The 15,353-nt window shown below is 39.1% G+C and overlaps 1 protein-coding gene across 3 annotated transcripts in view; it reads left to right on the top strand.

Annotated features, from left to right (window-relative positions):
• The first annotated feature begins 5,423 nt into the window (after window positions 1-5,423).
• Window positions 5,424-15,353, top strand: part of STYX (serine/threonine/tyrosine interacting protein) — a 31,990-nt gene continuing 22,060 nt past the window's right edge. Inside the window, exons 1-3 of one of the 3 annotated variants that reach the window (XM_034433375.3) lie at window positions 5,424-6,116; window positions 10,571-10,603; window positions 12,724-12,777. In XM_034433375.3, coding sequence (XP_034289266.1) covers window positions 6,060-6,116; window positions 10,571-10,603; window positions 12,724-12,777 — 144 coding nt within the window. In that variant the 5' untranslated portion in view covers window positions 5,424-6,059. Of the gene's footprint in view, window positions 6,117-8,148; window positions 8,252-10,506; window positions 10,604-12,723; window positions 12,778-15,353 lie in introns of those variants that run through there. The other 2 variants (XM_034433377.3, XM_034433376.3) reach the window with 2 other exon arrangements.

Below are 15,353 nucleotides of genomic sequence, written 5' to 3'. Positions count from 1 at the left end.
CAGGTTTATTGTAAGGGGTTAGGTTACAGAACATGTATGTACTTTAGCCCTCCTTTTGCCAGTGAGTAAATTAAGATAGGGCTCTCCTTATGCCTATTTTCTAGCAATCTTTTCATTTAGGAGTAGGTGGCTAGCCTTTGATGAGATACAAACAGAATGTCCATGTGTTCTTGTTCTGAACTACCTTGCAAACATCTATTCTCATTTCCAAAGTCAGGGGAATCTATAGTTCAGATAAGAAAGGGAATATTTCAGATATCTAGATATACTCACAAAATACTGCCAACCTGATCTTTCTTAGCATTTTCACCTGAAACTTAATGGAACGGCTCACATGACATAATAAGACAGGAAGAAACTACACTGTTTAAGGTATTATATAAGTCCTACTCATTGTAATGTATGCAATGAGCCATACATCTAATCCTAACATATTATGAATTATTATGAAATAGTTGAGTCTGGGATTTCAAAGATCATACTTGAGGACATACTGCCTAAGAGCAAATCCATAATATGTGTGTGTGTGTGTGTGTGTGTGTGTGTGTGTGTGTGTGTGTGTGTGTATGGCTTTCCTTAATTTGGTATCTTCCTGAGGTTTTGGACTGCTACAGATGTGAAGGCTGAAAGAAGAGTTTGATATTTGTGCTACATCGTGAGTTAATTGTGTCTATTAGATAAACTGCAATTAGCCAGATTCATACCACATACTGAACCATGAACCATCGTTTATAAACTATAATAGCTGGGTTCATACTGCCTGTTATTTTGCAATACTTGGTAGGTATCTTTGGCCTAGCAAATTGTATGAACATATGGCAAAATAGGAAGATGCCTAGGAAGCATTTTTTGTACCATTTTCTTCGTTATTTATGCAAAGATCTGTAAAATGTTTATTCTGGACATTCCCACTATTTTGACCATATAGGTCAGGGGTGTCAAACTTGATTTCATTGAGGACTGCATCAGGGTTGTGTTTGACCTTATGGGGGCAGGATATGTGTCCAGAGTGGGCATGGCCAGCTGGACATCACTCTTGGGGGTGCCTGTGGAGGCCAGAGTGCTCTGCCAGTGAAAATAGGTTCCCAAACTCAATTTTTAGCTGCAGTGGCCTCCTGCAACCCTCTGCCAGTGAAAACGGAGCTCAGGAGGGCCGCACGCAGCCCTCGTGAGCTCCGTTTTCACTGGCAGAGGCACCATGAGACAGTCCTTTGCAGCCCCATGGGCCAGATCTAAGAACCCCACAGGCTGGATCATTGAGTTTGACACCTCTGATATAGGTAGTCCTCAACTTAAAGCCATTTGCTCAGTAACCATTCAAAATTACAGCTGCACGGACAAAAGTGACTTGCAACTGATTCTCACACTTACAACTGTCACGGCATCCCAACAGTTACATAATCAGAATTTGGATGCTTGGCAACTGGCATGTATTTATGATGGTTCCAGTGCCCCAGGCTGACGTGATTACCCTTTGCGACCTCAGCTGGTTTCTGAGAACCAAGTCAGTGGGGTAAGTTGGATTTGCTGTGATTCATTTAAATAACTGCAGTGATCCACTTACGAACTGTGTCAAAAAAGATTGTAAAATTAACAACCATCTTCCTTAGTAATGGAAATTCTGATTCCAGTTGTGATCCTAAGTCGAGGACTACCTGTGTTCACTTTCTCCTTGATTGGGCAACGTGGTTCCTGAAATTTCCCTACATTTAATTTGCAGCCCCTGACTAAAGTTACCAGGCAAAGGAGGATATGGACAACTGGAAAGGAAGACACACTAACTTCAAATTTCTTGTTATCTATGACCAAAATTATAGCAAAAAAAATAATTAGGCCTATGGTATATGTATTCAAAATTATATTTTCCAATTTCAGAAAACTAGTTTTCCAATTACAATAGTTTTCCAATGAATCTTTAGTGCTAGCAATAATATAGGCTTGATAAGGAAGTGCTTTTTAAATTTTACTCCAGAAAAGTATGATGAATCATGTGATCTACAGTCCACAATGATCATGGATTTGAAGGGGCTGTATTAAAGCTGATTGCTGGAATCGGCAAGTGAATTAACATGTAAATATAGGCCACTGAGTTTATCAATGGACAAAGGAATAAAGCAGCAGACAATTTAGAAGAGCACACTACACAAAAGATTGACTGCCTTAATGAAAATTCAAAAAGCCATTGATTTTAAACTAAGTTTGTCAAACGGAGAACAAGAGGACAGGCTGTCCTTTTGCTGGACATTGCTCCACCTAACTATACCTGTGAGATAATGGTCCTGCTTAATTTCACAAAGTTGGAACTGTGGCAAGAAATCTTTATACGTCAACTAAGAGTACAGCATTAATTCTGCTGGAAAGGGGAAATTGGGCTGAAGTTAAGACAATCAGTCTTTCCTAATACAGCATCCTACATATTCTGACTTTGTGGAAACTGAAGTCTAACAGTAACAGAGTTGGAAGAGACCTTGGAGGTCATCTAGTCCAACCCCCTGCTCACGCAGGAGACCTATACTAGGGATTCGAACTGCCGACCTTTCTGATTGACAAGCTCAGTGTCTTAGCCACTGAGCCACCAAGTCATCATAGAATGAATGTTTTCAGAATGTTAATACAGTCTTGGCACAAGATCTGGATTGTGGATCTCCTGTTTCATAGATCAATTTCCATCTTTTCCAACTAACTGAATGCAAGCTCTGTTTAAGAGAAAGAATCTCCTTGTACGATAATGTATAGTTGAAGGTTGATATAATTGTTCTTACATTAAAATGTCTACAGTATTTACTGTATTAAATAGTCAATCTCTGTAAGAAGCCAGTAAGTGCTAGAATATCTCTGAGCCTTGTCCAACTGATATGGAAGTGGTACTTGTAGATTCATTATTTGTTGGCCATATGAACAGGGTCTTGGATTACAGTACACTGAGCACTTAATAGAAATGGAAACCAATCATATCTCACATGCAAGCAAAGAAATTAAATTCAAATACAATATTAATGAATGTATTAAAAGACATTTATGTCTTTTAACATTTGTAGCCACTGTCCCAATTATTTTAATGTGAATGTTCTCCTATGGCAAGTTGTGGGCCTTATTACTAGATGCAGGGAAGTAAACCTGGAGAGAAAATTCAGTACTATATATAGTTCCCACTTTCCTATTACATTACTGCAAAGCTACTGAAAACCACATTTTGTAGAATTTCAAAACTGACATGTGTCTGCTTTTGTCTGAGCAAAGGAAAGGGAATTACACTGATTCCTATCAAAGAAGATATTTATAAACGTATGGTCTTTATATTCTGCCTGGTCTTTGGTTGGTCAAACCCAGAACTGATGGCTCTGTCTATAAGCTGCTTTCCAAAGGCGATTTGGAAGGTCTGTTTCCTATTCCCCAGCAGCTCTGCCCAAGTGCTCAAGAACAGTTTGGAGGAAGAGAAATACTTGAATCTTTTATAGAGAGAGTACACATAATCCTCCATTAATTCAGTGAGTTGAAAATACAACGGCGGTTACAACCAGTCAAAACTCCAGATGTCCCAACACCCCCATGACCACATAAACATGATCTGGGTACTTGGCAACCACTTCACATGACAGTTGCAGAATCCCATGGTTGCGTAATCATGTTTTGCAATTTTCCTTGCCAGATTCCCACAATCAAAATCAATGAATTTATTATTTATTATTTATTTATTAATTTTATTTCTATACCGCCCTTCTCCCGAAGGACTCAGAGCGGTGTACAGCCTAATTAAAAACACAAAGAGAGACAAAATTAAAAATAATTAAAATTATTAAATAATAGGCCCAATTTATAAAACCCCAAATTTAAAATCCCATTTAAAACCAATTTAAAATCTTTACATTGATAGCCCAGCCTGGCGGAACAACATGGTTTTGAGGGCACAGCGAAACACACGGAAATCAGAGATTTTACGAACTTCTGGGGGCAGATCATTCCACAGGGCTGGGGCTCCCACAGAGAAGGCCCTCCCCCTGGGTGTCGCCAGCCGACATAATTTGGCCGATGGCACCCTGAGGAGACCCTCTCTGTGGGAGCGAACTGGCCAGTGAGAGGCTACTGGTGGCAGAAGACGGTCTCGAAGGTATCTAGGTCCAATGCCATGGAGCGCTTTAAAGGTGGTAACCAACACCTTGAATTGCACCTGGAAGACCACTGGGAGCCAGTGCAGCTCGTGCAGGAGGGGTGTCACGTGGGCACGAGTTGCACCCATAACCACCCGTGCGGCCGCATTCTGGACCAGTTGGAGCCTCCGGATGCTTTTCAAGGGGAGCCCCATGTAGAGAGCATTGCAGTAGTGCAGTCGGGAGGTGACAAGGGCGTGTGACTGTGCGGAAGGCGTCGCAGTCCAGAAAGGGCTGCAACTGACGGATCAGGCGAACCTGATAAAAAGCCCCCCTGGCCACGGCCTAGTGAATTTAATTTCTATGCATTTATTCTGGTAATGTCCGTGTACAAAGATGTTGTTTTAGTTGTTTGAAGACAGCCTGAGCTTTGAAAGTACGGTTGTACTGGCAGAAATCGATAAATCAGCCTAAACCATACAGATTACATTATCTTCTTTCACGTTTCCAACTTCAGTATTCCAGTCACAAGCAGCACAACTTGTTTACGTATTCTGTTGATTTCATATATCAACAGACTACACATCAGTGGTTAGAGCATAAACATGGATGTTTATATTTTCTACCAATGTGGTTTTCTTCATAAAAATACAGGCATGGTTTACCATAGCCCTTTTCCACATAGTATGAATTGAAAGTGATTGTACATTTTGCATCTTCCTATATCACTGCAGCACAATAGCAATAGCATTTATATACCACTTCAGCTTTTTTTAAAAAAATCGGAGTTGTTCATTGTTTCTCTCAAGTTGCCTTTGCTGGTTTTTAATACCATTTTTGACATACATTGAGCGGATTGAAAAACTAGATAAACTGATGCAGCTGATTTTACAGAGCATAGCAGAATTAAGGTGGGCAATACCCGACATAGAAATGTTCTATGTTCATCTATCCAAAGCAAAACAATAGGATTTTAGAACTAGAATTTGGAGTTGCATGTCAGGATATGGGAACTGTTATTTATGTGGCTAAATAAGATGCACAATGAAATTATGCAAATCTTTTATTATAAACTAGATTTAGTAGAAAAATCAATGGCTCCTAACATAGGCAGAATAGAGGCGATTAAAAGCATCCTTATGGCCGTGTGGGCAAGGCAGGTTGAGTAAAGCCCAATGAGTTATAAAAAGGATCCCTTTTTTTGTAGAGAATCAGGGTTTGGAAGAAAACCCTTTTCCAGAGGTGGCTGCTGTCGCGCGACAGCGAAGTAGCCTTCCCGCATCCGCGCACGAGGCAGCGACAGCCGCTCTCCTTCCATCACGCATGTGCGTCACCATGAGCAAAAGGAGGACAAGCGCGTCCTCTCACTTCTCCGACACGCCCCTTCCTCTCAACTCCCGTCACACACCCCTTCGGGACCTTGCCGCTCGGCCACGCCCACTCCCGCCTGTGACCCCAGCAGGGGCGGCTCCTCCTCCGTTCAACACCACACCCCATTCCTCTTACGGCTCGTTCCAAGGCCACGCCCCTCAGCTTCCCCACCCATCCCGACTGGCCTGGGCGGCAAGCGGCGGTTGGAGGAAGCCCGGGAGGGCAGCGCGAGAGGAGAGGAGAGGAGGGGGAAGAGGGGGAAGGAGGAGGGGGGGAAAAAGAAAGGCGTCGAGCGGAGCGCGCGTGCGACGGCGTCCGCGAGTGGAGCCAGGACTGACCGACCGACCGCAAGCCTTTGGGGGGGAGGGGTAGCCTGCGAACAGCATGGCGGCTGGGCGCGAGCCCCCGCCGCCGCCGCCTCCTCTTCCTCGTCATCATCTTCCTCGGTTCCCTGCCAGCCCCTTGGCCACCGCCGCTCGAGCGTCGAGGCCCACCGACCTCCTTCTCCCTCTGCCCCGCTGACTGACACAAGAGTGGAAAAAGAAGAGATACACGGGGAAGGAAGGAAAGAAGCCTCGCCCTACCCGGCCCATCCCGGCCATGGAGCTCGCCAAGCCGGTTTTCCCCGCGCTGCCGCAGCCCAAAGAGGACTCCGAGGTGAGCGAGAAAGCCGTTCGCCCAGCCGGCGGCACCTTGGAGCTCAGCAGCCCTCATCCCCCGTTGTGAGGGGCGGGGGGGGGTTTACCTCGTGATCCCCTCCCCGACTGAAGACTGAGGAAGGCGCCTTCGCGCGCTCTCCCTATTTTTTTTTTGTTTTGTTTTTTCTCTCCCGCGCCCGCCCGCAGCCCTATTTAAAACCCAAACGCGCACAGGTGTTCCACTTGCTAGGCAGGTGGTGGGAAGCGGAATCGCGTTGGGATTGATCGGCTGCGTTAAATCAACATTTCCTCGCGGGTCACAAGGTTGGTTTGGAGAGCCCGTCCTCCTTCCTTTTAAATATCCTGTTGCCTGTACGAGGAGGAGGAGTGACGGGAAAGGGAACCTCGGTCAAGGGAAGGCGTCTGTTATTTCTGCATGGTTTGATTCCCCCCCCCCCACCCCAGCATGTTTCTCAACGCGACAGACTATATAGACTTAAGAGGTGGAGTATCTTAATTTTAGCCTTTTGGCGTACATGAATAGAATCACATTGGTGCCCTGTAGTATCTTCCAGGAACCCGCACACCCATTTAATGACATGCACGCACACAGCACTACTACCATCTAGAGTTGTTCTATGAGAAAACCCCTGTTATTAGGGAATTTGCTGAAAGCAATTTGGAGGAGGTTGTCATTATGCAGGTATCCCCCCCCCTCCCAGGCATCCCTTTTAATATCTTCTGACAATATAAAATGATCCAGTTGTGCCCCCAAATCTTATTTTAATCAATCGGTTGAAAATTGACACTACAGTTCTTTGCCACTTTTGAGATAGGAAACATGCCACAATTGCATTTATAGAAATCAGAAACGGAACTCGGTAGAAAGGACAACTTCTTGACACTATTAAGACCTGTGACATAGCTCATTTTATTTTGTATTCTTGCACTGCATTCTCCTATCCTTGCTTTTTTTAAAATGTGAAGTGTGTCTGCTACCATAGTCACTCAAAGGTTGCCCATTCTTGTGACATGCTTGAGTATTTTAACATTGCTCCTCACATTTCTATGCTTTTTATCTCTCTCTCTCTCTCTATTGAATTCTATCACAGCAGGGGGTAGCACAGTAGTCTGAATAATCTTGAAGAAGCTGTGAACTTTCTAATCACTTTAAATATTGTTAAATAATAATAATAATAATAATAATAATAATTATTATTATTATTATTATTATTATTATTATTAATTGAATTTCTATACCGCCCTTCTCCCGAAGGACTGAGGGCGGTGAACAGATTAAGATTAACTTAACTTTCAGACTCAAGGAGCTGGAATAGCATAAACTGTTTTTGTCTTGCAGATAAGATTGGTGCACCTATTCATTTCCCTCCAAATTGTTTTTGAAATGCATAATTTTGTAACAGTTGTACAAAAAAAATTAAAACAATTGTACAAAAAAAAATAAAAAGATTATAGTGGCATAGATGATTACACAAACTTTAATTACCAGAACCATGGGGACTAAATCTTCATAAATTTACATTACATTGCATTACATTACATTACATTAAAAATATAGCATAGAATATTGCAATCCGCTGATCAAAATTATAGTGTAAAAACCTGCATTGGTCCACAGGAAGGGGGGAAAAAATCCAAATGTAGATTGTTAATTCCTTTATTGGGACCAGCCAAAATTGTTTTCCAGACCATTTAATGGTGAAGAACTCAGAGCTTGCATGCTCTTTTCTACTATTTTGATTGGTCCTAATTATGATATTGTCCAACTGTGGATTTTGGGTAAATGTTATAATAGCCGAGAGGCATAGTTTTTAATTAAGTCAAATTTAACAAGAAGAAGGAAATGCAGTTGAACTCAGTAAAATTGGCAAAAATAGGCCTGACTGCTTTATCTATCTTTTGATGGAGCCTGTTTAAAAAAATTGTGATGAATATGGTTCTGGAAGATTTGGACCTAAATGGCAGTTGGTTAGAAGATAGAATGCGCATGGCAGTTTTACTTTTTTTTTTATCAGCCAATTTTCTGTACCTTGGGATGACTGTTCATCTGATAGCTCCAATAGACTATCTACTCCAGATATTGAACTAGATATTTATGAACCAAGTCAGCAAGGGATTTTGGAACAGTAGAAGGTACTAACTTACCATTATTCTAATATTGGCAGTTCATACAATATATCTAATGTAAAACCATAATTAGCATTTTCTGCATATTAAATGAAAGGCTAATATATATTTGCAATGGGAAATAGGATGTTTCAACACACACACCCAGTGAAACCTATATGAGATTAAACCTATATTTAATCTTACTATTTTAGTGAGTAATAATTTTTGAGAAGAGGCAACAAAGATTGAATTTTCCACTAAGTGGACTTTGTCCATTATTTAGATCTAATGTAGTTCCTCTTAAACTGCTAGCCTTTAAATTGAGGCGTAACATCTTAGCCAGTTTCAGATGATTATTGTGTTCTCACAAGAACACCATATTGTTATTAAAAGCAGATTTCTGTTTCTATTATTTTAATCAGTGATACTGTAAAATTAACTTTCAACGCCATGCTACAGCTGAATTCCAGATGTTCAAAACACTCTGGATGAAGTTTACTATTTCTGTTTCAAGCTCAAAATCCTGTACTTGCAGAATGGTCAGCATTGGAATACTGAGTAAGGTCAGAATTGTTGCAAACTGAAAATGGCCTTTTAAGTTTGGACCATTTCAGATTTGAAACATTTTGCATTAGGGAAGATGTCAGTGATTTGTTAGTTTTCAAATAGATGTTTGTTTCTATGGAATTGTGGAGATCTGTTTTAGAGACAACTAGTATCCATTAAGAGTTGGACAGCATCTCAGACCAATTCTCAGGATAATATGATAAATTAGTTGTGTTTTTGCAAGAATCGAGACATTGAGGATCCAAATTAAGGTTTTAGTCTATTGCTTTCTGATTAATGGGATTCTCTTTATGATAGTCTGTAGAAGAATATTTCCTATTTCTTTGTCTGAATTTCTCACTCTAGGACGAAGGGCATATATCATTTTGTTCATAATTCATATTCTAGCTTGCTCTTGCAAAATAATGGTTATAGTGGACATGGGAGTCTGCTTTTTCTGCTGCTTCTTTTTAATAATTGTATTTTATCAGCTTAGCTGTATATTTAAATGCCTTCTACTTGTGTCTGAAATAAATGCTGAGCAAGACCATGCTCTACGTTTTCATCTCTTGTTATTACTAAAACGTATAATTTACTCTTTGCTATCTTATATTAAGCATTTCAAAATATTTATATTGTAATAGTGCTCTCCGCTGTAATGACAGAGAATCTTAATATTTATTTATTAAATTTCTATACAGTTTTGTTCACTGAAAGTAATATCAGATGAACTATTATAGAGTAGTGTGCTATTTATTAGCACAAATATTCCAGCTAATCTGGTTTTTTTACTGTATATTGGCCAGGCATTTGCAGTTTGGGGGGAATCAGTGCTCTTTTTCAATTGCTACCTGTTTAATGTAGTATTTAATTTAACATAATGCTTAAATGCTGTTCTGGTGTAGCATCTCTATATTGGCCTTGATTGAGCATGTATATGCTTTGATGTACAAAGTGAACTAATTCAAAATAAGGGAAAAGTTCCCATATGTCACTACCTTTTGTTTGTTTTATTTTAACATTCTTTATTTGCTAACTAAAGAAATTGATTATTTAAGCTAGGGAGGCATAACTGGATTTAAATATTGCACATAAAATATGTGTGGCTTATTTGTAGCTTATTGTGTTGTATGTTGATGTTTAGACTTATAAAGTGAAGTTTATTTAATTTGTTAATATGATTTTAGTCAGTTATGATAAATAAAGTGATACTTAATAATGATGGTTTAGCAGAAAATGTGTACTAGGCCTGTTACTAATAATATTTCACTCAAGGCCCTGACTTGCACAGAAAGTGATTAGATAGTGGGAGATGTGACTGATTATATTTAGGAAATTAAATTTTTGAAAATCTTTCAATTAATAACACACAGTCTTAATATTCTTTACATTACATTTCCTCTTTAAAACATTTTCCAGGGTTATTTACACATTTCTTTTCTTCCCATAACCGTTCTGACTCACCGATATCTCATCAAGGTTTTTTTGCAAATTGGTAATGGTATATAATCATGTTGAAGTTCAGCTGGGATTCAGTGTCCAGATTGTATTTTGCTTCATGTACAAATGAAAAATCTCACTTTGGGTGAGATTAGGAATTTTTATGCCATTACAGTCCTCATAGATGTATAAAATATTTTCCAAGATAACTTTAGTAATGAAAAATTATAAGATCAAACCTATAGTTTTGTTAGCTTGTTTAACTTGTCATTTTCATCTTGCATTTTTTCCAGAACCTCACTATTTTGACTGGTCTTATATTCAAATGAGAAAATGTGTTTTATTTCTTCCACTTAGGATTGGACATATCCAATGAGAAGAGAGATGCAGGTATGAAAGTTTTATTTACCAGGTATTTGGGCTGCTGCAGGGCTTTAGCAACTTCATGAACATGTATGCTGACATCTGACATTAGGCAATGAAGAAATTGATGTGGCAAATTCATTTCATGTTTCTTACATATTGCAAACCATAAATAAAGGGGTGGGGGAAAGCCCAGCAACATTAAGGAAGGATGGTTCCTAAAAAGTAGCTTTTTTATTATCTACTTATTACCGTAGATTTGTAACCAAGAAGCTCAGGGTGGCAAAAGGATTACAGTATATTATCCTTTTGAAAGATACCCATTTGAAGGAGCTACAGAATTCAGAGGATTGGAATACAGCTAGGTACTCAAGCCTTGTGGAGCAATGGATTATTAAGAACGAATTGTCACAAAATAGTTACCACAGCTATTTGCAAACTTTCTTAGAACAGAAGTGAGGCTATCATAAAAAAAAACTTGTTCAAGAATTCTAGTCAAGACAAACAGGTGAGGTTTTAGTTAAAATCTTATGTCTATTTTTTGAACCCATGCTTTTTTATTTCAATGCCCATTTCACAAAAGGCAAGTTGAATAAGATACCTAACTGCTACCAGAAACTAATGAACAGCAGAGATAAAGGCTAAAGTCTAATTGATATACACATTCTGCATTTCCCATCATAGGCAAAATATCCATGTGTAATGTGTACCATACATTCATACTGGAAAATAACCAGACAGATATATATGCACATACACAAACAAGCACAAACGTCGTATCACATCAGAAAAAAAGAGAATCACTATTCTGCTCAGGCACATTTTTTAAAAAAATGAGCAAGTGTATTTAGCTTAGGCATTTAATCTTCATTTCATTCCTAGCCTCTCAGAAAATCTGTAGTCCTTTGGGGATGCTTTGTGCCCACTCTCTAAATTGGTATTTTTTAACCTTAGAAACTTGAATATGTATAGACTTCAATCGCCAGAATTTTCAATCCAGCACACAGCATAGAAATACAGAGAGTTGGGGTCCATATATCTTCAAACTGCCAAGGTTGAGAAATGCTGCACTAAATATAAATGTTCTTTTTTCTGGTTAGTTGGGCACAATTCTGGATAAAGCTCAGGGTTCTCTATTAACTTTTTTGAAATGAAATACATTTTTCTAGACTTGTAGCTTAAAAAAAGCTAAAGAACCTAGTGGGCACTTAAGGAGATATAAGCATTAAGTTAAAGAACACAGAATATGCATTGTGTAGGTTGTTTTGCCTTTAACTGTTGCATGGTAGGCTGAAACTCATTTTCTTACTAAAATGCCATGAAGAAAAGCTTGGCCTATTGATTTTTCCTTGTAGACAGGAGCATCACCAGAAATTGTTTTTGAGAAATGGTTCTACAAAACAGTATAGAAGTATATTCATCTTGGTTATAAATTACCAAGTTCAGAGGAAAATAGGGTGATATTGACATGAACAGGAAAAATAAAAGTGAAAATTGGACTTGGAGTAAACATAATGAAAATTGAGACTGAAAAATTCAGTTTTATATATATACAGGGACAGTCTGGAATAATTTGAGAGATGTGTATATTTTTCTCCCTTCAAATCTTAAGGTTTCTTCTATGGATTACAGGATTAGTCCAGAATGAATCTGAGGAGGAAAAGAAGCACAAGATATTATAGCATGTTATTCATGTTCCTTTCTTTTTCTTTTTCCAAGAAAAATGTACCAAGTAACTTCCCAGCAAAAAGAGCAAATTCATAAAATTTATAAAACAATTATTGTACTCTGCCTGAATTAATTAAGCTTGACCAAACATGAAGTTGTTATTTGAATTCTGGCATGGCTTTTGGGCACGGAGATCAAGAAGTTTCTCCTGTGGTATAACATGTAGTTAGGCTGTGAAATATTTTCTTTTAGCCCTGTGCTGATTTACAAGAAAATAAACCTGGCCTAAAATCACCTACTGGCTTGTGTTTTTCTCAAGTGTATCTGAATAGGGCCAGAAGTAATTTAAAACTAATCTTGATATTGCATTAATACAATTCTTATTACACATTGATGTTGTACCTTGTAAATTTTGTATGTATATTTGTTTTCTTCCACCCATCCACTTACCCACTGTTCATTCTTCAATTTTTTTAAAGGAAATTTTGCCTGGCTTATTCTTAGGCCCATACTCTTCAGCTATGAAAAGCAAGGTAGGTTGCCTGTAACCTTTTTATGCTGAGTAGTTTATGTGTAAATTATCTAGATGCTTTCTTTAGGACATGTTCCTTTCCTCCCTTCATTGTGGATTTTTGTCATGCATTGAAAATCTCTCTCTTTAAGAAGACGTTTTTGATTTTGTATAAATATACAATGCACCGTAATTGTTAGAAAATATATTTACCATGCTTTTCCTTATATCCTTTAAATATTGTTGCAGTATTTTGATTTTTTGCTGGGTATCTCTGATTTCTGCCTGGGGAAAGGGGTATAGGAAATATTTCAACAAAAATAAAAACATTATTGCAGCATTGATTGACCTTAGAGATATTTATACTTTCTGCAGATGCACTGTTTCATTATAGAACAGTCAGAAGACAAAATCCTTCTAAAGTTCATATATGTTATACGCTCTTCATGGTTTTTAGCTTATTAAATTTGTTTTGGGCAAAGAGCCTAATCAATTCAGCTCTTTTAGAGATGCTGAATATTTTCAGCCAGGATATATATTTGAGGGAGGGGGGAGAGAGGAAAGACACATATTCTATATTGCTTTGTTGTTGTTAGTTGCGAAGTCGTGTCCGACCTATCGCGACCCCATAGACAACATTCCTCCAGGCCTTCCTGTTCTCTACCATCTTCTGGAGTCCATTTAAGCTCACGCCTACTGCTTCAGTGACTCCATCCAGCCACCTCATTCTCTGTCGTCCCTTTCTTCTTTTGCGCTCAATCTTTCCCGGCATTTCTCCAGTGAGTCCTTCCTTCTCATTAGGTGGCCAAAATATTTGAGTTTCATCTTCAGGATCTGGCCTTCTAAAGAGCAGTCAGGGTTGATCTCCTCTAGGACTGACTGGTTTGATCACCTTGCAGTCCAAGGGACTCGCAGGAGTCTTCTCCAGCACCATAATTCAAAGGCCTATGCTCAGTCTTTCTTATGGTCCAACCTTCACAGCCATACATTGCAACTGGGAAAACCATAGCCTTGACTATATGCACTTTTGTTGGCAGGGTGATGTCTCTGGTTTTTAGTATGCTGTCTAGATCTGCCATACCTTTCCTCCCCAGGATCAAGTGTCTTTTAATTTTTTGGCTGCAGTGATCTTGAAGCCCAGGAAAATAAAACCTGTCACTACCTCCATTTCCTCCCCATCTATTTGCCAGGAATTGAGAGGGCATGATCTTAGTTTTCTTAATGTTGAGTTTCAAGCCAACTTTTGCACTCTCCTTCTTCACCCGCATCAAGAGGCTCTTTAGTTCCTCTTCGCTTTCTGCCATTAGAGTGGTATCATCTGCATATCTGAGGTTGTTGATAATTCTCCCGGCAATCTTAACTCCAACTTTCGATTCATCTAGTCCCACCTTTCTCATGATGTGCTCTGCATATAAGTTAAATAGGCAGGGTGACAGTATACAGCCTTGCCGGACTCCTTTCCCAATTTTGAACCAATCAGTGGTTCCGTGTCCAGTTCTCACTGTTGCTTCTTGACCCGCATATAAGTTTCTCAAGAGACAAATAAGATGGTCTGGTACTCCCATCTCTTTAAGAACTTGCCACAGTTTGTTGTGATCCACACAATCAAAGGCTTTAGCATAGTCAATGAAGCAGAAGTAGATGTTTTTCTGGAACTCCGTGGCTTTCTCCATGATCCAGCGTATGTTGGCAATTTGATCTTTAGTTCCTCTGCCTCTTTGAAATCCTACCTGTACTTCTGGTAGTTCTCGATCCACATACTGCTGGAGCCTAGCTTATAGAATTTTAACCATAACCTTACTACCATTTGAAATGAGTGCAATGGTGCAATAGTTTGAACATTTTTTGGCATTGCCTTTCTTTGGAATTGGAATGTAAACTGTATCTTTGCACTGTTCATTTAAGAATGCATTCTTATCTCTTCTAACTATTCTCTACTAACTATTCTCTAGAAATCTGCATTCAACTGGGTGTATCTTTCTCTTTCTCCCTTGCCTTTTGCTTCCCTTCTTTCTTCAGCTATTTGCAAAGCTTCCTCAGACAACCATTTTGCTTTCTTGTCTTTCTTTTTCTTTGGAATGGTTTTAGTTGCTACCTCTTGTACAATGTTGCAAACCTCCGTCCATAGTTCTTCAGGCACTCTGTCTATCAGATCTAATTCCTTAAATCTATTTGTCACCTCTACTGTATATTCATCAGGGTTATGATTTAGTTCATACCTGAGTGGCCTAGTGCTTTTCCCTACTTTCTTCAATTTAAGTCTAAATTTTGCAATGTGAAGCTCATGATCTGAGCCACAGTCAGCTCCTGGTCTTGTTTTTACTGACTGTGTAGAGCTTCTTCATCTTTGGCTGCAGAGCAGATAGTCAATCTGATTTCTGTGTTGACTGTCTGATGATGTCCATGTGTAGAGTCATCTCTTGGGTTTTGGAAAAGAGTGTTTGCTATGACCATCATACAGTCAGGTCCAGAAATATTGGGACATCGACACAATTCTAACATCTTTGGCTCTGTACACCACCACAATGGAGTTGGAATGAAACAAACACAATGTGCGTTAACTGCAGACTGTCAGCTTTAATTTGAGGGTATGTACAT

Source organism: Pantherophis guttatus, chromosome 1, assembly GCF_059756535.1.
Source record: "Pantherophis guttatus breed Tessera chromosome 1, ASM5975653v1, whole genome shotgun sequence".
NCBI lineage: Eukaryota > Metazoa > Chordata > Lepidosauria > Squamata > Colubridae > Pantherophis > Pantherophis guttatus.
The sequence above is the reverse complement of the archived record's forward strand: the minus strand, read 5'-3'. Positions and strand labels throughout refer to the sequence as shown.